Source organism: Dermacentor andersoni, chromosome 1 (genome assembly GCF_023375885.2).
Source record: "Dermacentor andersoni chromosome 1, qqDerAnde1_hic_scaffold, whole genome shotgun sequence".
Lineage (NCBI taxonomy): Eukaryota > Metazoa > Arthropoda > Arachnida > Ixodida > Ixodidae > Dermacentor > Dermacentor andersoni.
Window position 1 is genome coordinate 353,213,389 of NC_092814.1, and position 23,842 is coordinate 353,237,230.

At 47.2% G+C, this 23,842-nt stretch overlaps 1 protein-coding gene across 2 annotated transcripts in view; it reads left to right on the top strand.

The window, feature by feature from the left end:
* LOC140214645 (uncharacterized) overlaps window positions 1–23,842 on the top strand; it is a 49,824-nt gene that overhangs the window by 18,448 nt on the left and 7,534 nt on the right. For both annotated transcript variants that reach the window (XM_072285846.1, XM_072285845.1), the window contains exon 3: window positions 4,467–4,724. In XM_072285846.1, coding sequence (XP_072141947.1) covers window positions 4,467–4,724 — 258 coding nt within the window. The remainder of the gene's footprint in view (window positions 1–4,466; window positions 4,725–23,842) is intronic.

Here is a 23,842-nt window from a genome sequence, read left to right on the forward strand (position 1 = left end):
CTGGTGCCATATGCTGACGTTATGCTTAATCAGATTTTTTTTTTTACAGGAATTCATGAAGCTATGTCTGCTTGTGTTTTGCATAAGACTTGTGGCAGCGAACTTTAACAGGTATTGGTAGCTTAAAAGTGACATTTCGGGATGCTTAGCATGCCTGTTCTGTTCCTGCACAGCTTCACCATCGGACATGCAAGTTTCGTCCGGTTTTAGCAGATGAGATGACTACAATATCAACTCTTGGATGCAACAAAAGCAGTGAAGGCAGAGAAAATCACTTTCTGCGATGGGTGTTGTTTCTGTAAAAGTCTCCATCACAGCAATGTCCTAGCTTCTCACGCTACGAAAACGCATATGATACTTGCTTTTTTGGTATGCAGTTTTAAATAGTCCGCACAATGCACTCGCTTGGTGCTGTATGTTTCAGCTATTACGCCAAGTAACTCGCACTGGCTGAGCTTTGACGAACTAAGACGAAAGCAGAATTGCCCAACGCTCTTGAAAACTACGAGCACTGATGTGAAATGTGCCGCACTTTTCAAAACTCGTGCAAGAAAGGAGATACGAATTAATCTAGTGTTATGCGGTCTGTCTGCTGGAGTCAAGTTGACAGTTGGTACTGCGAACAGTGGGAATGACGAGCCAGAGACACCACATAAAGTGACAGAAATCTCTTAACTAGCAAGTGAAAATTTCATTTGGCACTCCGCGAAACACCGACAAAACATTTAAAGAAACTAATTTTTGGTCACCAGCATCGGAGAGGCGACACAACATAAACAATAAGTCTGAAACAGTGTGATCGCGACATGGCAGGCCTTGGATGTACAAGATGACAGCGTAGACAGGGCAAAATGATAAGACAACAATCCAAGAAAAAAATGCAGCTAGAGTACGTGGCAACCTCAAGGAGGTGCGACACCGAATGCTTATGTTCAAGGAACTGTGAGGGAGCAGCATCTATCTGCCAGAAACGGCTAGGGAGCGGGGTGCTGTTTGAAGTAAAGGACAAGGTGTGGGAGGTGCCACAGCAACCTCGAGCCCTGCAGCGCTGTGGCAGAATGAGGCACAGAGGTGGGGTAGGTGGGGATAAAGCCCCTTAAACTTCGTAAAGTAGCACCACGCTTTGAAGAATACTGCCTCTTCCTCGCGTGCTCTGGTCGAACCCGACGCCGTGTCGCTATTGGCCTAATAGCATCACGTGGGCCCTCGCGCCGTGCTTCAGCGCCATTTTCGCTCGAGAAGCGTCTACGAAGTGGTGAGGAGTGCATGTTGGCGCCGTTGCTACACTCGAGCGGTGTAAGTGGGGCCACGGTCAAGGAGGGAGCGTGAAAGAGAGGAGAAACGAGAAGGAGTGAAGGCAGAAGAGGAGAGTGTCGCTACTTTACGAAGTTTAAGGGGCTTTCGGTTGGGAGGTGGTCATCAGGGAAGGTAAGGAAAGCCAGGCAAAAAATGACTAATTGCTACTACACAGGTAGACGGAACAGTGGTAGGTTTTTAGCAGAAAAGGAAACAAACGTGCTAAGACTTTTTTAGGCTTCTAGCGCAGCCCAGAAAGAGCAAAAAGGAAGGTGGAAGGGGTAATGAAAGGGAACGGAGAACAGAGTGAGCGCTAACTTCCAACTGATGATTTTATTTGTGCACTCTGTAACTGATGGTTACAGAGCGCTCACTCTGTTCTCCGTTCCCTTTCATTACCCCTTTCACCTTCCTTTTTGCTCTTTCTGAGCTGCGCTAGAAGCCTATATATGTCATGACATACCAACTTGCCCAAACTGCCGCATTTTTAAACATGCTAAGCTATTTAGCTAAAGAACCCCAAAAATGTGAAAGGTACAAGACACAAGAAATTATAAAAAGAGGGGCGGGCATAATGAGCATCAAACACAGTTACAGGCAGAACTCTTCTATTAATTTTTCAACAAACCACTTTCTCATGTGAATATTTACTATTAGTTTAATTTCGTGGAAACCACGACTCTTTGTTAGCAATGAGGTGCACGTCGCTAAAATAACTGCACACATACAAGAAACAAAAAGTTTGTTGTTTGTCGCCTTACAGATCAAAAGATAAGAGAACATTTTGACATATGTTTTCTTTATTTCCGTAAGACACATCATGGGCTTTAAGATCTGTTTTTTGACAGAAATTAAAGATGTCCTTTTCTAAAAAAAAAAAGTTTCTTTTTTGCTTGATGTTATGTATATGGATGGGACTTCGTATACAATAAACACTATCTAGGAATACAAATAGCAGGTCACAGTCAGAGGATGGACAAATCTCTGTTCTAAGCAAGTTTCGTTGTCATGGCTTTAATAGCTTGTGATAAGGATGCAAATTTATGTAAAATTGTTCCATCAGCCAAATTTCAAACATTTTTGATCAAAAACTAAGACTCGGTATACTAAAATTAATTTCCTCCAGGCACTTTGTAACAAATGTATTATAAATTTAAAGACCTATAGAGTCCGTACAGGGAGTGACTTTTCAGCAATAATTGCTCGAATCCGCAAAATCTGTAACGCAAATCTGCACGAGTGCTTGGTAGCGGTGAACCCCAGAGTTTTATTTCTAGACAAATTTTTTTCTAGAAAACTAAGCACTGGTTCCATGTTCTTGAAAGATAAAAACCAACATATGTATATCTTTTTTTCGTTAAATTCAAGTATGTCAACCATACGTGCTTGGTTGATTTTGTGTGGAATCTCTCCCAACAACACAATATGTTCCAACAAATAATAAGTTAAACCTCGATAAAACGAAGTAGGTAAAATCGGCAATTTGCTTCGTTATATCGAAATTTCGTTCTATTGAAATTCGACATTTTATGCAAATAAGTACAGTCGCGGATCAATTTTCCTTACATGGAAGGGCCGCAGAATTTTCAAATTATTGGGCAATCGACAAAAAGCAAATTTGAATGAGAAAACAACTCATTTTGGTAAATTTGGGAGTTGGCAACAAATGAAATGGTTTCATGCCACGTAAGTCAATGATATCTTCTCGGCGGTACGAATTAAGCGAACCCAGCCACGCTATCGCGTGCACTACGTCCCCGCGCACGGCCACCGAATTACGATGGGGGTGAAATGCAAAAACACCCGTGTACTTAGATTTAGGTTTAAAGAGGAAAAGACCCACGACTTGAGACGAGACATGACAAAGGAGTGGACAGGACAAGCGGTATACCGCTCGTCCTGTCCACTCCTTTGTCACGTGACGTCTGAAGTCGCAGTTCTTTTCCTCTTTAGACATGTCGAACCAACTGACCCAAAGTTCCCCCCTCTTGAATTAGATTTAGGTGCATGTTAAAGGTGGTCTAAATTTACGGAGTCCCCCATTACAGCGTGCCTCATAATCAGATCGTGGCTTTGGCACGTAAAACCCCATAATTTACTTTTTCCACCCCCCAGGGCTGATAGGATGGTCCGCGCTAGCACGATGCTATCAGGAAAAGTGCCGGCAATGGGTAGCGAATGCTTCGCTTCGTCTGCCGAGATTACGCAACCTTAATACTAAACATGCGGAAAGACAGCTTACATGGTGTCACTTCGTCTCCGCACGCCCGCTCTTTGCACACACGTAAGATTACCTCTAAAGTAGGGTGCGCGGCTGCGTATGCTCTCAGTCACGTTTACAGCCATGCGCAGCCACGGCTGAGGCGTGCCAGGTATCGAGACGCGCCAACTTACGCCTTACTCGCCCCCCCTCACGCGCGCTTGATCGTGTTACCGCGAGCTCGCTCCTGTCCCCGTCTTTCCCTTTGCTCACGCGGGAAGGCGGCACCTTTGAAGCCACCCTCTTTCTAGTCTCACCCTTGCACACTTTCACTCGCACCTAAAGCACACAGTTCGCGGAGCGCGATAGGTTTCGTATCGCACTTTACAGGTTCTTATCGCACTTTACTCAGAACATGATGCGGCGCCACTTCGGCGGTCACTCTTGTCGCGCAGCACATGATTTGACAGGTGTGTTTGGAAGCAGCCACTTGTAATTCAATCATTTGACCATCTGCGTCCGCGGAAGTTTCCATTTTTCTCAGCATTCCTTTGCGGCAGCAGTGAAATTTTCTTGTATTGAAATCTCATGCAAACACACTTCGCTATATTGAGGTTCTAAATACATGGTGTTCTATGGGCAAGAGGTTATGAAAAGTTAAATATTTCGTTATATCACCAATTTTGTTATATTGAAGTTCAATATATCGAAGTTTAACTGTATTACATGTTACAACAATATTACAACAATACGGACATTTTTGAGGGTATCATGATTGTTGCCACTCTCTGGCATGAATGCCAAGCCTGACTTTGTAGCACTGCAGTCAAACAAGAGGGAAACAAGTCCTACTAACAAAGACTCTTGATCATCTGTAGTGCCACTATTGTATGACCATACTGTAGTGCAGAATGTGCATGTTCTTGTTTTTGAGAACACTCCCTTGATGCCCTTTCTCACGCTGTTCCAGCCACCAACCTTGCCTGCTGGGCTGAGCAGGCACAGCACATGCAAGTCACTCCGTCAGCCATGACCAGATTGCTAACACCACCTGTCAATACTGGGCCAGCCTTCACTGTGGCCACTTCAGGTGGCAATGTCATCCTTGTTCCTGCCACTACACAAGGCGAACACCGTTACATTGTCGGTGATCCACCTTTTGTTGTCACTGAGATGAGAGCATCACCTCTTCTGACACCTAGTGCCAGGACTCCAAATACTAACTCAGGTAAGTGGCATTTTCTGTAGCTTCATGATCACAGTAATATTCTTGCCATATAACGTCACTACTGGACCTCATTCGCGCACCTTGCCCACAAGTGCATGCTTGGTAGGCAGCATACAGACTTTGCGTATCGATTTGTATTAAGTTGTGTACCATAAAATCTTGCATATACCGTATTTACTTGCATAATGATCGCACTCGCGTAATGATCGCACCCCTTAATTTTGTCGTCAAAATTCGATTTTTTTTATTTCCCGTGTAATGATCGCACCCCGAACTTGCCGCAGCGATATGTCGTGGGCCAAGTCTAGCTAATAGAGAGATTTAGTTTAGGGGACACAAGCGGCTTGCGTACGCAAGAACTAGGGGTGACTGTACTGCGCATGCGCCGACCGCTACGTCTACTTGCGTCCTTGGGTTGTTTGGCCAGCCGAAAGCATCGCTACCCCTAAGTGGTCATGTTACCCACGTGACTCTCACGATGTAGGAGAAATTGCGAGTAGCTAGCAGGTAGATAATCTAATAAATCTTTCGCCAAGTGTCGGCAGACGTCGTTTTTATATATATTGGAGAGGTTTAGCGTGTCCGGTATTCGGATAAACGTAGTTGGGGCGGAGCCATAAACGGGAGCTGCCTGCATGGTGCATCCACCTGGCGGCGCAAAGCTCAAACGGACAAAAGCAGCTAATATTACTGTAACCAAGTCTATTCTACTTCGCTGCTGGTGTAAATTTTCGGCACTGGCGTAATTGTGTTGCTGCCAAAAATTTATACCTGCATCAAAGTAAAATACACTTGGTTACTGCAATATTAGCTGCTTTTGTCCGTTTGAGCTTTGCGCCACCAGGTGGCTGCACCATGCAGGATGCTCCCGTTCATGGCTCCGCCCCAGCCTGCGTTTACCCGAATACCGGACACTCTAAACCTCTCTATTAACTGCTTTTAATGAGAATAGCTTTATGTGCTTTACTTCATATGCTTGATTTCATGTTTTAAAAAATAACGCAGCAAAGATCATGTTGATGGCGCTGCGAGCGCATGCGACCTCACTGCGGCTTGCGTTTGGGGCCGCTAACCTATAACGTATTTCTGCTTGCGTACGTAAACGCAAACGCACCCAAGCGCTAGGGGCCCCAAGGCCTTGCGTCCCCTAAACTAAAACTCTCTAATAATGATCGCGCTTACCATCTGTCGAATGCTACACAAACGACTCTTCAAGACAAACCAAGTGGTCTGCATGCACCAAACATTCTTAAGCAGATGCACCATTTCATTCCTTTCATCACTTTCCGCACTTCCATGCCAAAAAAAAAAAAAAGCTGCAACCAAACTTGCCTTTATTATGTGTAGGCTTTATAATGGTTGTGGTTAACAACAACAAAAAAGGCGCCTTTCGATTCTTCTCGTCTGCACTCGTGGGCACGCAACAAACCGCCAGCGGCAATGATAGCAGCCACGTTTACACTGATACGTTAAAAGTGTACCCTATTCATATGCTGACGCTTGTAACACAGCTAAGATATTCGCCCACCCTTAGCGGAAACATGCTGTATTAGGATAGTAGTGAAGAGAAATGCCACAGTTTCCGCAGCATGCCTGCCATGTGTGTATGTCACTGGCAGCTAAGCGCACCCATCTGTTTCTGTCCCCTCAAAGTGGACATGGCTACGTTATTGCAGCAAACTTGCCGATATTAACGATATTATTCATTACTGATACGAAAGAAACTGTTTCAATATGTGTAATGTACTCGCGAGAAGAAAAAAAAATCGCATTCAGCTCGCTCCACTGGCTGGCATTTTTGTTTTGGTGTCCCGCACTACATACAGCAGCAGCAGCCTATTTGTTGTCCTGCTGTCATCCTGCAGCAAACGCGGGTTGAAAAAAAAAATTTTTTTGCGGGAAATTTAACTCGCGTAGTGATCGCACCCCTGAATTTGCGTCAGTTGTTTTGTCAAAAAGTGCGATCATTATGCGAGTAAATACGGTAACCTTGGCAGCACAAAATTGGAAAGAAATAAGTTTATTCTTATGACTGCACTAAAATATGCTTGGTTTCTCGTCAGTTTTCGTCCCTGACGACAACTTCAGCATTCAAATATACAGTAGGACCTCATTGATACTTTTTGGAAAAACAAGCGAGAAAAAACATACCAATGAGAAAGCGTACGATTCGAAGTCACTAAAGCATTTTACAGACTCAATTGTAGTTTACGTCTACGTAATTTGAAGTGCTGCATGAATCATTGCAGCACAAGGTGCCAACGTGCACCGAGCTGGTGGGGGCCTGAGATAGGCATTGCCATTTTTCTAGCTTCAGCAAGCTTACGTTTGCACTCCTAGAATTGTGCCTGGGACAGCAGCTTCTTCGGGTGGGGCATTTTGACGGGAAGTTTTGGTGCGCCCACTTAGCGAGAATCATGGCACGAGATGCATGTCGAGCTGGTGGCGCCCGAGCTATGAAGCACTCGTGAAAATGACCCTCGGTGCCATGAGTGAAAAAGCGTTTTAACTTTTCATCGCGCAAACAAACGGGGGGCACTAGGATCACATTGTCCTTACGTTTTATGGAGCTGTAATCTTAGCAAGTTTGGTGTGGTGTGTGTGTGTGTGTGCGTGTGTGTGTGTGTGTGTGTGTGTGTGTGTGTGTGTGTGTGTGTGTGTGTGTGTGTGTTGTCACTTCACTGAGTGAAGTGTGGGCACGGGTGAATATTGAAAATGGTTAAGAGGCTACGATCATCAAAGACGAATTTACTTGTGAAAAACACTGTACAAGTGTATTGCACAGAAAACTATATTGGGGCCAACAGCACCTGCAAGCGTATACAGTCGAACCCACTTATAACGATACCGGTTTTAACAATATATCGGTTATAACAATGAGAAGCTGCTGCACCCTCGACTTTTGTATGTTTTCCATGGTGAAATAACCCATTTACTACAATGCCCTGACGCCGCATTATCGGTTATAATGATGAAGTCTGGCTGCTGGGTGTCCGAGCCAAAAGGTAGTGAAATGCGAAATCCTTGAAATGAAAAAAAGAAAACGAGAAATTCAAGCCGCTGCACGATGGGCCGCTGCTCCAACAGCCGCTGTGCGCTCATTTTCCAGCCATCTCCATGCGGCTCTCTCCCATCGCCCTTCCACCCCTCTGAACATGAATGGGCTGCGCCAATAGCTCTACGCCACCCCACCCTCCGAAACACAAATGGACCGCGCCAACTGTGCCGCAAGCAGATTGCTCGCATGTTGCTCATTTCTCCTTATTCAGTGCAGTTCTGCGAACAGCTTAATCGCTCGTGTTCATTTTTGTTGGTTGTGTCGAAGTCATTGCTGGCCACGCAGTTTCTCAATTTCGCTTGACTCTCCGCCGAAACGGAAGATGGCTGATCCGCCAACTGATCATCGGCAATGCACACCGTTGCCGGTGAAAAGAAAGCGCACGGCTATAGATTTGGAAACTAAGTGCTTCTAACCAGTGAGACTATCGTTGCAAACATGCTTGCATCGGATAGCGACGGCGACGATGGCAGCGATGACGCGGTAGGGCAGGTTGCCTCAACATTGTCCTCATAGGAGGCCCGGCATTATTGTCTCTCTGGGGCTTTGTTTTCACGAGGAACCTTCCGCTGCTCTACATGGAGCGCTTTGATGCCTTGGAGAAGGATGTCGTCAAGCTTCGTGTAAAGTTCATGGCTGATGGACATTGGCTTTTCTCGTGCGAGCCAGTGAGAAGTACGTGGCGAGATGCTTGTGGTGATCTCTCCTCAGCGTTTCTTCTGGATTTCTCAAGCTAACAGGCTGCCGCGGCAGCCTTCTCGCAATATTTAAAAGGCCCCTTTAGGGGCCACCAATGTGATGCCTTGGCGGTGCTCGCATATCGCTTGCCACCCATGGCACCTCTTTGCAGTTGTAGCAGTGCTATTCTTTAACGCCAACAGCCGCGGCTTGTTACACGCGATCGGAGCAACCAGGAAGCAGTTAAACGAGTGAACACAATCAGCAGCCAGGCGGAGGAAGGTAGTGGGGAGGGGCACTGGCCTCCCTGCCTATATATTTTTCTCGTATCAACTCTGCCATCCCCCTATTTTGATTTTTTCATGTAACCCGGTTGCAACAATTATCGGTTATAACAATGGAACTTTCGTGGCACTTGAATATTGTTATAAATGGGTTTGACTACAGCCAATAGTGTCGTGTTGCGGTGCGGCTTCAAAAGGATAGACTTACTGGAAGAGTTCTTTCATGCAAACTGACTCAACAAGGGCGAGGATTGCATTCAGCAAATTGTTTTCGACATTGAAAAAATTATGCCTAACAATGGTGGCTCAGGGTGCAGCGAAATAGAATTGATGAGTGAAGAAGCTATAAATGCCATTGGATTTCAAGTAAGCGATCACTTGTTCCATTTCTGCATATTCCGTACTCAAATAGACACAGTTCCTTCGTAAGCAGAGTTAAGTTGATTGCTTTGAAGCCATGTATGGTGTCCACTGCACAAGGATTAAAGGTGTGTCCACATTAGCGGCCTGGCAACTTGCCACACACCGTTTGTGGGCTGCCGGGCTGCCGACCGATGCCGGTCTTGCTGGTGAATGGTGAGTTCTCCCTGTAAAACAAGGGATCTCCCTATGAGATCTTCCTGGTGCACAGCTTAGCCCTTCAGTGACGGAGGAGTGATCACAGCTATGCTCTAGTGTTGCCGGCAGCCTCACCACCGTTGACATAGATGTTGTTTCTATCCTTTTCCAGTTCACTTAGATGCTATAGCTGATGGCACTTCAGGACAAACCGCTGACGCTTCCAAACTGCAATGTTTTGCTACCGTTGTTGCCACTTGACCCTTTTCTCGGTATTATTTCAAAAAAAAATATATATGCTGATATTTGCAGCACCATCAGCTGCAATGCAAGCATGACCAAGCCAGTTCGCACTGCTCCTTTGGTAGCCATGCACTGCAGGTGAATTTCACTTGTATCGGAACTTTCGTTGGTGCTAAACATTTGACAGCGGACACTGCTTTTAATAAAATGAACAAGTTACGCGTCGCTTTACTCTAGCAGACATCATTCTGCTTTAAATAAAAGCTGTATAGCCAATGTTGGTGTTGCCAATTGCAGCAATGCGCTGTTTCTGCAGTAAAGCACAATGTTTTCACCATTTATGCTCACCGTGAGATTGTATGATTAGCAATGTCATTTGCTCTTTTTCTTTTTGTCACCAGGGACTGCGAAATGCACTACAACCACTAGAACACAGTGGGCATTTATGCCAGCTGGCACGAATATTACTGTTATAGCAATCCCCTAAAAATTCCAGCAGTATTTTCTTGTACTAGAAACGTGTTTTCGGTCATTCCCATTTTTGTTTTCAATAAAATCAAATGCACATGGATATTTCACCCAAGAAGCGATAGAAGTACAGTTAAACCTTGATATAACAAAGTTGGTAAAATTGGCAATTTGCTTCATTATATCTAAATTTTTTTGTATTGAAACTCGACCTGTCGCCGCTCAATTTTTCTTACATGAAAGGGGGCCACATAGCTTTCGTAATTATTGGGCAATTGAAAAAAGCAAGTTTGAATGAGAAAACAATTCTATTTGATGGATTTGGGAGTCTGTGACAAATGGTATAGTTTCATGCCAGTCGAGTATCTTCACATAGGCGGTACGAATTAAGCGAAGTCAGCGACACTTTTAGTCCACTCTGCCCCCACGGCTGATAGCGTCGCCTGCACTTGGACAACACTATCGTGAAAAGCGCCGCAGCGGGGAGCGAATGCTTCGTCTGCATTTCGCTGCGAAAGGCCTCCCAGTTCATTATGCCTTCAGCAAGAAAGCGTGGATGGCACTCAATCTTTGCACTGAGTGGCCCCGGGCATAGGGTGCTGAACAGGAGCTGTGCCACCAGATTTGCCTTGTAGACAAGGCATTCCGACGAAGGGCATTTCAGGATTCTGCGAACGTCCAGAACTAATCCGACACCAACCTCCACTTGGATGGATTTTGACATTACAGTTTGAATTGAACAAAACCACCGCATGCCACATCTGCACTTCACGGAAAGGCCATTGTGGCAGCGGTGTGCAAAACTCATCACTTTGTGATTTATTGGTCTGTGCTGAACGCATTTCATTTGTGCTTGCACGGTTATACAGGAGTGGGAATGGACTCGGATGTTCCGTAAGCTGAAAGCCACTTTCGAAACTAACAGTGTGTGTGTCATGACACACACACACGCAGACACCCCGCGAGCGTCTGCATAAGCAGTCATTTTGTGAGTTGCGACACCATGTACCCGAGCACACGAGGGATGCACTCTCCTGCGCTTAACTGTGCGTGGTTTAACCGTGTCTGCGCAAAAGGGGATCCTGGAGGTTGAGCTGATGCCAGGAGTTTGGACCTTCACAGCCCCTCGGTGGAGGCAACATGCCCCTTTGGCCTCGGCACCCCCAGACTGACCCACCTGGGAAAAATTGGTAGTTGCCTTTCCTATCCTCCTCCCCAATCTTTGTCTTTCTCTCTCGCTTTCAATCTTCGTTGTCTTCTCCTCTCTTCTGTATTACTATCTTCTAGGCAGGGAGGGTTAACCCTGTGTGAGTAGCCAACCTAGGTTATGTCATATTCGGTTATAGTGGTAACGTACAGCTGGCGTTTGCAGTGCCTGTTTTACAGGTTCTGCAGGGTCCCCCTGTAGGGCTCCATGGTGGGTGGCTGCCGTTACTGCTGAAATGTACACACTCGCTTATGGCTAGTTCCTTCCTACCCTACCTGATCGCACCCTGAAGAGGGGCACACCGATAAAGTCTTCTAATTTTTTGGTTACAAAAAAGAATCCTTCCCCCGATTTCACGTCATCTACTCTGAAAAACAAGAAAACAAGCACGAACAAGCTACCTTTTGTTTTGCAATCCCCAACTGAGGCACTTGGACAAGGCTATAAAGCATCAAAGATGGCTAGCAGTGATCTGCTTTTGGAATTCTGCGATAAAAAGCAACATGGAAAACTGCTTAACCTTGTATCGTTTGGAGAAGTCCCAGTGACAGTGACCCACACCACATGATGAACACTACCTGTGGTATTGTTTCCGATGACCTGATAGAGCTCACAGAAGCTAAACTATGATCAAGCTGGAGCAAGCAAAATGTAATCAATGTTAAGAGAATTCTGCTAAGGCGCAACAGAAAAGAGATCAAAACAAAGCATTTAATACTTACCTTTGGTTCGTGTGTGCTTCCTGAGGGTATTGCGACAGGGTATGTGAAGATCAGGGTCAGACCATATGTCCCAAACACTCTGCGATGTTTCAAATGCCAGTAATTTGGCCAAAGTTCACAGAACTGTTGAGGCCGCCAAACTTGTGCTAAGTGCAGTGCTCATGAGCCCTCCTCTGAATCGTGAAAACTCTCTCCACTGTATAAACTGTGATGGGGAGCACACCGCATACTCGCGGTCGTGCCCATCATGGAAAAAGAAATTGTAGCAGTCAAAGTAAAAGAAAATATCTCTTTCAAGGAAGCATGCAGGTGGGTGTCCTACTTGCCTGAAGTCAGTTTTGCCGAAGTCGCATGTTGGGGGGGGCAGTGCCATAACGGCTTCCAGCAGCTGTCTGGCCTGCACACAGTGAGCCGGCGGTGACACTATCTGCCCCCTTGGTGGCTGCAGCTGTCGCTGCTCCACTGTCCCAGAAGAAGGGACCATCGACTTTCGGGTTGGCGACTTCCAGAGTCTTGTCTCCCGAGGTGAGGCCTTCAAACCAAACAAACCGCTCGAAAGAGCGGGTGTCCAGCGCCTCGGAAGAGGTGATGGACACAGCACCCATTCAGACGACACCCTTAGCACCGAAAGAGTGGCGTGACTCTCTCAACCGCCATAAAAAAGACAAACCTCGCATCACAGTGCCAGAAAGACATCTGTGAGCTAACTCCTTTTCTTAAACACACAACACAAAAACCACATTAAACATGGGTACACAAATATTACACTGAAATGTCAAAGATCTCCTCCACAACCTCAATGACATCGAAGAACTCCTGTATAAGTATAATCCAATGGTGCTGTGTGTTCAAGAGACATTCTAAAGCCCCCGCAAATAAATTTCCTCCGACAATGTTATTTTTCGTAAAGACTGCGATGACTCTGTCATGTCATTCGTTGGTGTGGCTATCATAGTTGACAGGGGCGTCTCCTGTCAGGAATTAAAACTTTGTACGCCCCTAGAGGCAGTTGCTGTTCGAGGGGTCTTGTTTGACAAGCTAGTCACTATCATCTCTGTTTACATCCCTCCTAATTATCTACTTAATAAAGCCGAATTTCAAAACTACATAGATTAACTTCCAGCACCATACATAGTTGGAGATTTAAACACACGTAACACTTTGTGGGGAGACTCTCGCCGTGGGGCAAGAGAGCGGCTAATAGAAAACATCCTATTCTCTTCAAGTGCCTGCATGCTTAACAAGAAAGAACCAACATTCTACAGCCCTACACACATTTTCTTGCATAGACCTAAGCATAGTGTCCAGTACAATTGTGCCATATCTGGAGTGGGATGTGATAAATAACCTTTATGGAAGTGATCACTTCCCAATCATTTTAAACCTTGTGAAACATTGAGTGCTCTACACACTTTCCTCAATGGAGTGTAGGGAAGCCCTAAAAAGCAAAACAAAGCTTGGGATCTCCTCCATAACTCCCCAACCACAGGCAACCTTTTTAATTTCAAGGTGATTAAGTCGCAAGTAGAAGAACACGCCGCTGCGCTAGACGGGAAAGTTGGGAAAAATATGGAAGTTGCATCAGTTCTTATACAGACGAACAAAAAACCTGAAACTGGGTAAACAAACTAAAAGGCCATAAAACTCATCCTCTACCTTTAGTAAGTACACAAGGAGACGCTTTTGAGGACCAGGCAGATTGTCTAGGAGAACATTTCTGAAATACCAGCGACTGCGTCTGGGTCAGAAAGACACATACAGTGAAGCGTACAATCGTCCATTTACCATGGCGGAGTTCCAGGCCTCACTGAATTGTTGTAACAAGTCGGCTCCAGGAAGTGACAGAATAATGTATGAAATGGTCAAGCACTTACGCTCTGAAACCCACAGAACACTACTGTCACTCTTTAACTTTATGTTCTCTGCCTGCTACATTCCATCCGCCTGGAAAGAAGCAGTCGTGATTCCTATTTCAAAGAGGGCAAGAACTTTTCCCCACCCAGTAGTTATAGGCATATAGCTCTGACAAGTTGTCTATGAAAACTCTTTGAGAAAATGATTTACTAGTGCCTCATCCATTTTATTGAAAGCAACAAAATACTCGATCCCTTACAGTGCAGTTTTAGGGAAGGTAGATCCACAACAGATCACCTTGTCCGCATCAAGGCAAACATCCGTGATGCGTTGTGATAAACAGTTTTTCTTGTGAGTATTTTTAGATATGGAGAATGCGTATGACTCAACTTGGCGCTTTGGAATCCTCCGTGATCTGTCTAAAATGGGAGTCCGAAGCAACTTACTGAATGTGATTCAGAGTTACCTCTCCCATTGCACGTTCCGTGTTAGAGTTGGTAACATTCTGTCTTGTCCTTTTACGCAAAAGGCTGGTGTTCCACAAGGTGGTGCGTTGAACTGCACTCTTTTTATTGTAAAAATGAACTTGCTGCACACATTCATACCATGTACTATGTTTTATTGTGTATATGTGGATGACATTCAGATAGGTTACAAATCCTGTAATCTAAGTAGCTGCGAGTGACAAGTACAGCTTGGCTTTAAATAAATTGTCTTAGTGGGCAGACGAGATTGGTTTTAAACTAAACCCACAAAGTATGTACGTCCTGTTTTCTAAGAAGAGAGGTATACTGCCAGACCCCGTAATAGATCTCAATGGAGAATGGCTATCTGTGAGCCGTGAACACAAATTCTTGGGGATCCTTTTGGACAGCAAGCTAAGTTTTGTCTCTCACATGAAGTATCTTAAGGCAAAGTGCCTCAAGACTGAATCTGCCGAAACTCTTGTCACGCACCTCCTGGGGAAGCGACAAGTAATGCCTTACGAGCTTGTACAAAAGTCTAATATTATCACGTCTTGACTGCGGAGCCATAGTCTATAATTCTGCTATGCCTAGTGCTTTGAAAATGTTAGATCCTATCCACTACTTAGGCCTTGCTTCAGACGCCTTCAGGACTAGTCCAGTGCAAAGCCTGCATGTTGAATCTAACGAATGGTCTTTATACTTCCAAGGGACATATCTAAGGTTTTCCTATGCTTTGAAGGTAAAATCAGCTGTAGACCATCCATGTCATTCAGTTAATCTCAACTTGTCTGGGGCCAGGCTGTTCCATAACAGCCCAGCCACTACACCTCCTTTGTCCCTCCAATTGGAAGCACTGTCAGAAGAAACGGGCGTCCCTCTTTTAAAGAGTGTCCCAATGGCTCCTACTAGGGTTCCACTGCCTTGGGAGTGGCAGACTATCCACTGTGACATCTCTTTCTTAGAAATATCAAAACAAGCACTTGAGGCACATATATATTCGCATTTTCTGAACTTAAGGATGTGCTGAATTTTATACAGCTGCTTCGAAGTCTCCTCCTGGTGTTGCTTACACAGCACTAGGACCATCGTTTTTAATATCCGGTACATCGAACCCATATGCGAGTATTCTTACAGCGGAAGCATACGTAATCCTTTCTGCAGTTAAGCAAGTTAACACATTAAGTAGACAAATCTCACTAGGGCTATTGTGTTTACGCACTCATTGAGTGTAGTCTGAGGCCTAATGAGTTGACAAAAACCTAAGAACAATGTTTTTAACGAGCCATATTCATTGCTATGCTCTGCTTATATGGATAAACAAGTCATCATCCTTTGAGTGCCTGGCCACAGTGGCATAAAAGGCAATGAAGCTGCTGACGAGAACTACCTCAGTAGCTTTTAGCAACACCTACACAAACATTCCCATTCCAGCTACAGACCTTAAACCATACTTGCGTCACCAGCTGAAGAAGCAATGGCAAAAACAGCGAGATTCCAAGGTATCCAATAAACTGCACTTCATCAAACTCCTATTAGGGCACTGGGTATCGGAGAAAACAACACAATACAAGAAAGTGTTCCTCTGTCGATTAAGAATAAGTCATACCTTCGGCAACCTCTCTCACCTACTGACTGGAGGTGATCCTCCCCCATGTTGAAGGTATGGCGACAGCCTTAAAGTTGTCCATGTCCTCGTCCAGTGCAAGGAAATAGAAACTGAGCATAAAAATTACTTTTATTCTGCGTATCGTCAGCATGTTTCACTTCACCCAGCATTTTTTCTTAGTAACAAACTGCCTTTTTACCCGGAAACAGTTTTTGGCTCTTTAGATGAAGTTAATATCTTGGAAATCATTTGGCCGGGTCATGTGTAGCACAGCCTCGCCTTTCATGCTGTACCTGTACTGATATGTTTTTATAGTGCGTGCCTCTCAGCTCTTGCTTTACTTCAAGAGCCTTGTGAAGGCAGCAGTGCTTGTATGCATCCTATTATATCGCTTCTTCATACTGAAACTTTTACGCCCTTTTCTATCATGAGTCATTGTCATTATTTTGGTACTTATATATTTTACGCAGTTTACAGTGCCCTGTTTTTAGGCCTCCTTACAGCCACATCACATCTACATTTGCAACTAATTTGATAATTTCATATATTTTACTTACGCATTTCATATGCGTAACTTACGCATTTCATATTCATATTTCATTTACGCCATGACATATGGTAATATGTCATGGCGCTCCTTGACCATAACTGGCCCTTGTGCCATTAAATGCCATACATCAATCAATGTGTCATGTCAGTAATAGCTGACGCAGGGGCCAGAGGAAAAGGGCCAAGAACGAAGGTACTGGGCTCACGGAATTAAATGCAACACGGAGCATTTAGTAGAACCCTACATATGTGCAAAGTATGCGAGAGCACCATGTCATGTCGCTAGGAATTCAGTCACCAAAGGTGACGAGGACTCCGATGTAAGTGTACGCGCCAGATTTAAGTCGATGTGACACGAACTTCAGCTGGTTGAAACGAAAGTATGCGCATTACTTAGCCCTAAATTGCCGCGTTTCATTCCGTGAGCACTGTACATACTGGCCACAACACGTCGGAGTGGTGAGTGGCATGTAAGAAGAGATGCGCAGACTTTTTAAGACAGTCGAGAAGCGAGGACAACTGGTTCCGACAGGAAGTCGTTTAATTCCAAAACCTGACAAAACAGTCCACCTAGCTCATTGCTCATGTACGATGATTGGCTGTTTAAATGGTGTGTTGATGGTATTCAGCATAGTAACAGACACACGCCCAAGCACGTTCATTCACGATCCATAGCACAAGTGCACTGATGGTGGCGCAGCACATGTCCATACAAGCTAGTTTGCTTCTGCGATGCATCCATTTCTAACTTGTATAAAAACATGCAGCAAGCACTTCAACGCACGCGAGGTGCACTGCGGTCTAGTGTCTGGGTGACGCAGGCTTTTAGGGTCAACATTGTCATCAGTACTATATCAGAGACCATTCTGCAACGCGAGCGACTTGCAGCATTCATGAGCAAAAGAAAAAAATTAAGTCCACTTTTCTTTGTTCAACACGGTCTTGGAGAAGCAAATTGACAAGTTCTCGCTTTTAAAAATCTCTGGAAATTGTCCAAAACATGCAGAGATCTCAGATAAGCTTTACATAGGCATATTTTTTATTTCGAATTATCAATATATCAAACTATTTTGCAATCCCCTTTAAGTTTGATATATCTGGGATTGACTGTAGTTCTTGTTGTGGATGAGACGAAGGCAATCAAGCAGGAAATCACAGAGGTCTTGCCAGACCAGAGCCAACATCTTGCGGCTGCACCACTAAGCTACGCTGACGTCGTTACGCCGCCCCAACAGGTCCCGGCGACTGCACCACTCAGCTGCGCTGAAGTCGTTGCGAGAACCCAGCCACTTTCTTCAAGTATGCCTCTCCGTTCTGCCGAATTCGTGCCTAGACCCAGACGCGCCCACCGTGCAATCATGTCAGCAGCCACCCCGTACAACGCATCCTGTGACATGGATGGAAGCTGCCTCGGCGAGCTGGTGGCATACAACCGACAACCGGCCATTATGCTTTGCGTGCGACTACGCCGGTACGTCGCATGTTTTTGTAATCATGTGCAGCCGCCTAGCACCATACCACCCGCGACAAGCCAGTCCAACCGTCCATATTATGGCCCCCCGTCGGCTATGTCGCCAACTATGCACCCGACCGCAACTACCCGCCAGTCACCTTCTCCACATCCTAGCTGTCTGTCGCCGATGCGACCTCACCCTGTAGGGACGAGGAAAACTAATTGTCACAGTCCAAGAGGCAAGGGCTGCGACAACGTCAAAATGTGAAAGTCCTCACCGCAGTCCCTCGAATGTAATCAAAGTGTTCGTTGACGGTGTTCACGCACCTGCACTCGTGGACACTGGAGCCACCGTATGTATTATGAACGCTAAGCTTTGCCGCTTACTTCGGAAAGTCACGAGGCCACCTTCTGGACTGTCTCTCCACACATCCAGTACTCAGCACGTTCACCCCGTGGCGGCTTGCGCTGCTTGTGCTGTCATTGCCGGCATCCTATACGCATAGAATTCATCATCCTTTCCTCATGCTCTCATGACGTTATCCTCGGCTGGGATTTTCTCTCGCACCACAATGCAGTTACTCATTGCGCACGGGCCGAAATAGAACTCTCGCAGCTGTTAGATTGGCCGCTCACCGACAATTCTTCGCTTTCGAGGAAACTACTTGTCCAAGCCGATACCCACATTCCTCTGAACGTCTCAACAGTTGTGCCCATGTCCTGCAGTGGAATCTCAGACGCTGTTGCACTACTGTCTCCATCTGACCGCTTTCCCACTCGGAAAGGTCTGCTGCTGCCTTCTGCGACAGTGGACATCACACAGGGCAACAGCACCATTTTCGTTTGCAACCCGTTTCCATACACTGTGTTACTGCTCCGAGGGGAATGTCTTGGCAATGTAAAAGTGATCGAAGACGTGCAAGTTATGGACGTGCCCAATGACAATTACTGTGCTAGTTCCAGTATGCTCAGTGCTGTTTCTACGTGTGAACTATTGCCCAGTGATGTGTTCGGTTCTTCTGTTGCCGATGCCCTTACACTGGTCCAGCGGTCTCAGCTTTTGTGCCTTCTAGAAGAATTTCGTTCTGCTTTCGACATAGGGCAATCTTCCCTGGGCCAGTTGCCAACTTACACCCATTGCATCAATACTGGCCCGCAACCGCGATTGCGGCAGTGTCCGTATCGTGTATCTTCTGCAGAACGTCGTGTAATCAACGAACAAGTCGACGGCATGCTTCGCCACGAGGTGATACGACCTTCGAACAGTCTATTGACATCCCCTGTTGCCCTAGTTACTGTTGGAATCTCAGCGCTGACACCCGTTGTTGCACCTGGGTCGCAAGCCCCAAGGGTAGCGTTGGCCTGGCGGCCTGGGGCACAACTGGAAGCATCCGAAGGTCCCGGCAAAGCATGAGTCGACTGGTAACAGAACAACTTGTTTATTCTAGCATCGCAAAAGAGCGGGCGGTCAGGTCGACCGAAGTGGAGAGACGGGAGAGCACGTAACTCAACGGAAGAAATCGGAGCCTCTCTCCTGGCGTCCGGGGGCAGCTGCTCTTATACTCTCGGAGTTGAGGGCAAGAAGGAATGTCTCGTCAGAGGCGCACGTGATGCGCGGCACGGACAGGCTGAGAGACACGTTGGGACGAGTGTAGTGACGCATCCGCCGGGCCGGCGCCGGTCAGACCTCCTCGCTTCACACTTGGGGAGCTCCTCTCCCCGGCTGCCGCGCTTTGACAAGCGTGGGCACCAACATGCACACACACACACACGCACACTTGAAGACACGTGGCATTGAAACATGCCTGGACGCGCTTGGCGGGGAGGCGTATCGGCGGCGCTGAACGGGCCAAAATGTCCGCCGCTTTGAACGAAGCCCCGGCGTCCGTTGCATCCGCGCCGGCTATACCGCGCGTCGTAGGCGAAACGTAACAGACCGCCCCGCCGGGGGAAGGAGATCCCGATGGTCAGGGGACTGCATCCGCTGTCCGGAGGGATGTCGCTCGATGATGCTCATAACCGAAGTCGGGCGTCCTTCGGCGTTTCTTGAGCGCAGCGCACAGAGAAGGCCTCGTTCTCTCGTTCAGGTTCACACAGGACACTGCAAAGTGACTTCGGGGGAGTTGACATTTTTGTTCTCGTTCCCGGCAAGCATTAGAACTACGCCGAAACTCAACCGCTCAGTCAGCAAGCACGAAACAACCCTCACCAAGTCCTGCCAGGCTCTTTCCCCTTTTATACAACTGCCTAGTTCCTTACAGTAGTCTAGCAGCACTCAGAATGCGTCCACAAATTGGAAAATTGCACTAGAAAGCACGTCATCACTTTGAAACACTAAACAAAAGCAATATGTTAAAAATCCTGCCTCAGGAAGAAAAACATCAGTAACAAACAACTCTGAGGCTGATTCCTACGTTAGGGGCTTCGACTTAAGCCATCGGCGTTACCGTTGAGAATCCCCTTTTTGTAACGCACCTCAAAAGAATATTGTTGCAAAGCGAGGTTCCAGCGCAGGAGGCGGCCATTTGTGGAAGAGATGGTCTGCAGCCATTGGAGAGGGCAGTGATCCGTCTCGAAGCATGCGAAGCGGAGAACGCAGCGAGCGACCGTACACTAGCTCAGCTGGCGAAAACCCCGTAGCCACATGCGGCGCGGTCCTTAATGCAAACTTCACCCCAGGCAGACACAGCTCCCAGTCAGTTTGCTCAAACCACAATGCTCGCAACACGCGCTTCATGACGGAGTGGAGCTTCTCAACGGAATTCGACTGTGGGTGGTACACTGAGCTGTGTAACAGCTTTACCCCGCACCTTTCGAGAAAAGTTGTCGTCAAAGCGCTAGTTAACACTGTGCCCTGATCTGATTGGATTTCCGCAGGAAAACCAACTCGCGCAAGTATGGACAGTAGTGCATTGACTATCTCAACTGAGCTGAGTTCTTTAAGCGGCACTGCTTCAGGGAACTTTGTCGCTGGGCAGATCACAGTCAAAATGTGTCTGTACCCCGTGGCTGTTACCGGCAGAGGTCCCACTGTATCAATAACGAGCCGTCTGAAAGGCTCCGTAATGATAGGTACCAACTTCAACGGCGCCCTCGATTTGTCCCCTGGTTTGCCCACCCGCTGACAGGTGTCACATGTCCTCACAAAGTGGTCTGCGTCCCGAAAACACCCTGGCCAATAGTACTCTTGCAAGAGACGGTCCTTAGTTTTCTTAACTCCTAGGTGTCCGGACCACGAACCCCCATGCGACAAGCGCAACAGATCCTGATGGTAGCACTGAGGCACGATCAGCTGATCGAACTCCACTCCCCTGCGGTCTAAATACTTCCGGTACAGGACCCCACCTCTTTCCACAAAATGAGCATTTTTCTTGGCGATACCTTCCTTGACACTGCAGCGTATGTTTTCTAGGCTGCCATCCTTTTTTTGCTCGGCTATCAAAGCCGACCGGCAGACTTTTAGCAACCTATCAAGTCCGTCTGACGTAGGCGCGATGAGCAAATCTGCAGATAGCTCTTCTAACTTTCCCGTGTCGGGCATTTCCTCTCCAGTATCTGGTGCCTTCAACGCTACAGGCTCAATTTTATTCAGTTCGGACGTGCTCTGAATATCAGCTTGCTGCGCCTCTGACCCTTTCTCAATGTTCGACAACGTCGGCCCCGCAACTTCCGCCTTTGCAGCGAGCTCCCCAACCTTCGATCTGGTTAAGGCCTGAACGCTAGCCTCACCAAACAAAAGCCCCTTCTCGCGCAGGAGGTGATCGGACCTGTTCGAAAATAGGTACGGGTACTGGGGGGGCGGCATAGATGACACTGCCGCCTCCGTCTCAAGCGCTCCGAAAGGTCCTTCAATAAGCACTTTTGCTACGGGCAGACACACGCTATGAGCTTCCACAGCTTGCTTGATCCATGCGCACTCGCCCGTGAACATATCGGGTTCTACGTAAGAGGGGGTGAACTACATCCATTGTAGCTGCGGAATCGCGAAGCACTCGGCACTCTTTCCCGTTCACGAGGAGGTCTCGCATGTAAGGCTTGAGAAGCTTCATGTTCTCGTCAGTGCTGCATAATGACAAAAACACGACTTTTGTTTTTGTTTCTGGACACTGCGCCGAACAGTGACCCGGCTTCTGGCACGTATAACACACGCGCACTTGCCTCGTCTCGAACCGCTTTCTGCGTTCGGCTTCGGCTGCCGCCGTCTCCTTAGGTTCGGTCGGACTGCTTTCACTCGCATCCGCACTACGTGTGTTCCCCCTTGCTCTCATGGGTGTGAACTTCGGCCTCTCAAACTTGGAGCCAAATTCACCCTTTTGACAGTCTTTAGCTCCGCGAGCCCGACGCGTCACAAACTCCTCGGCTAGCTCAGCGGCTTTAGCCACCGTACTAACGTCTGGCCTATCCAAGACCCAGTACCGCACATTCTCAGGTAACCGACTATAAAACTGTTCCAGCCCGAAACACTGCAGAACTTTCTCGTGGTCACCAAACGCTTTCTCTTCTTTGAGCCACTCCTGCATGTTTGACATTAGCCTGTAGGCAAACTCTGTATATGACTCACTTCTGCCTTTCTCATTTTCCCGAAACTTCCGACGGGACGCCTCCGCTGACAGACTGTACTTTTTTAGCAGACTCGATTTCACTTTGTCGAAATCCTCTGCCTCCTCTCTCTTTAAGCGAGCGACTACGTCGGCCGCCTCACCGGGTAACAAAGTGAGCAAGCGCTGTGGCCACGTTTCCCGAGAGAACCCCTGCTTCTCGCACGTTCGCTCAAAGTTAACCAGGAACAAACCAATGTCCTCTCCAAGCTTAAACGGCCGCATCAGGTCAGTCATTTTGAACGATACTCGTTCTCCTGCACCGTGTGCCTCACTTCCATTGCGAGCGCGTTCCATCTCTACCTCGAGACGCTTCATTTCCAAAGCGTGTTGACGGTCGCGATCTTCTTTTTCTTTCTGCTCTTTTCATTCGCGCTCATCTTTCTCTTTCTGTTCTTGACGTTGGCGCTCATCTTTCTCTTTCTGCTCTTTAAGTTCGCGCTCCTGTTTCTCTTTTTGCTCTTTAAGTTCGCGCTCCTGTCTTTTTGCCCGCTCCTCAATGGTCTCAAGGCATTCCGACAGCTCGTCATCCTCAGCTTCTAACTCAAGAATAGCCCTTAGCAGTTCTGGTTTTCTGAGTTTGTCTGAGACCTCCAGACCCAACTCTCTTGCAAGCTCCAGCAATTTCGGTTTGCTCAACGACTTCAAATCCATGGCTGCTCTGAATGCTGCTTTCTCTACTGCCTACTATTGTGTTGCCGCAAACTAACCCGGCAGCAACGACAACCACAATTACCAGCTCTGTTTCTGACACTAACAAAAGCCTGGCAAAACTCAGAAGAAGAAAGTCCCGCACTCAGCAAACCTCGCAGCCAAGAATTCAGCGCAGTCGTCCCGCTGCAGGCAACCAGTCATCACACAGGGCTCGTTGCACTGCTCCCGGATGGTCATTGTGCTGCTCAGCATACAGTCAACTGCATATCTTCGCTGCTGGCCTCCGTTGTCGCGATCTCACCGCTACCAGCCAGTTGTTGGAATCTCAGCGCTGACACCCGTTGTTGCACCTGGGGCACAACTGGAAGCATCCGCAGGTCCCGGCAAAGCATGAGTCGACTGGTAACAGAACAACTTGTTTATTCTAGCATCGCGAAAGAGCGGGCGGTCAGGTCGACCGAAGTGGAGAGACGGGAGAGCACGTAACTCAACGGAAGAAATCTGAGCCTCTCTCCTGGCGTCCGGGGGCAGCTGCTCTTATACTCTCGGAGTTGAGGGCAAGAAGGAACGTCTCGTCAGAGGCGCACGTGATGCGCGGCACGGACAGGCTGAGAGACACGTTGGGACGAATGTAGTGACGCATCCGCCGGGCCGGCGCCGGTCAGACATCCTCGCTTCACACTTGGGGAGCTCCTCTCCCCGGCTGCCGCGCTTTGACA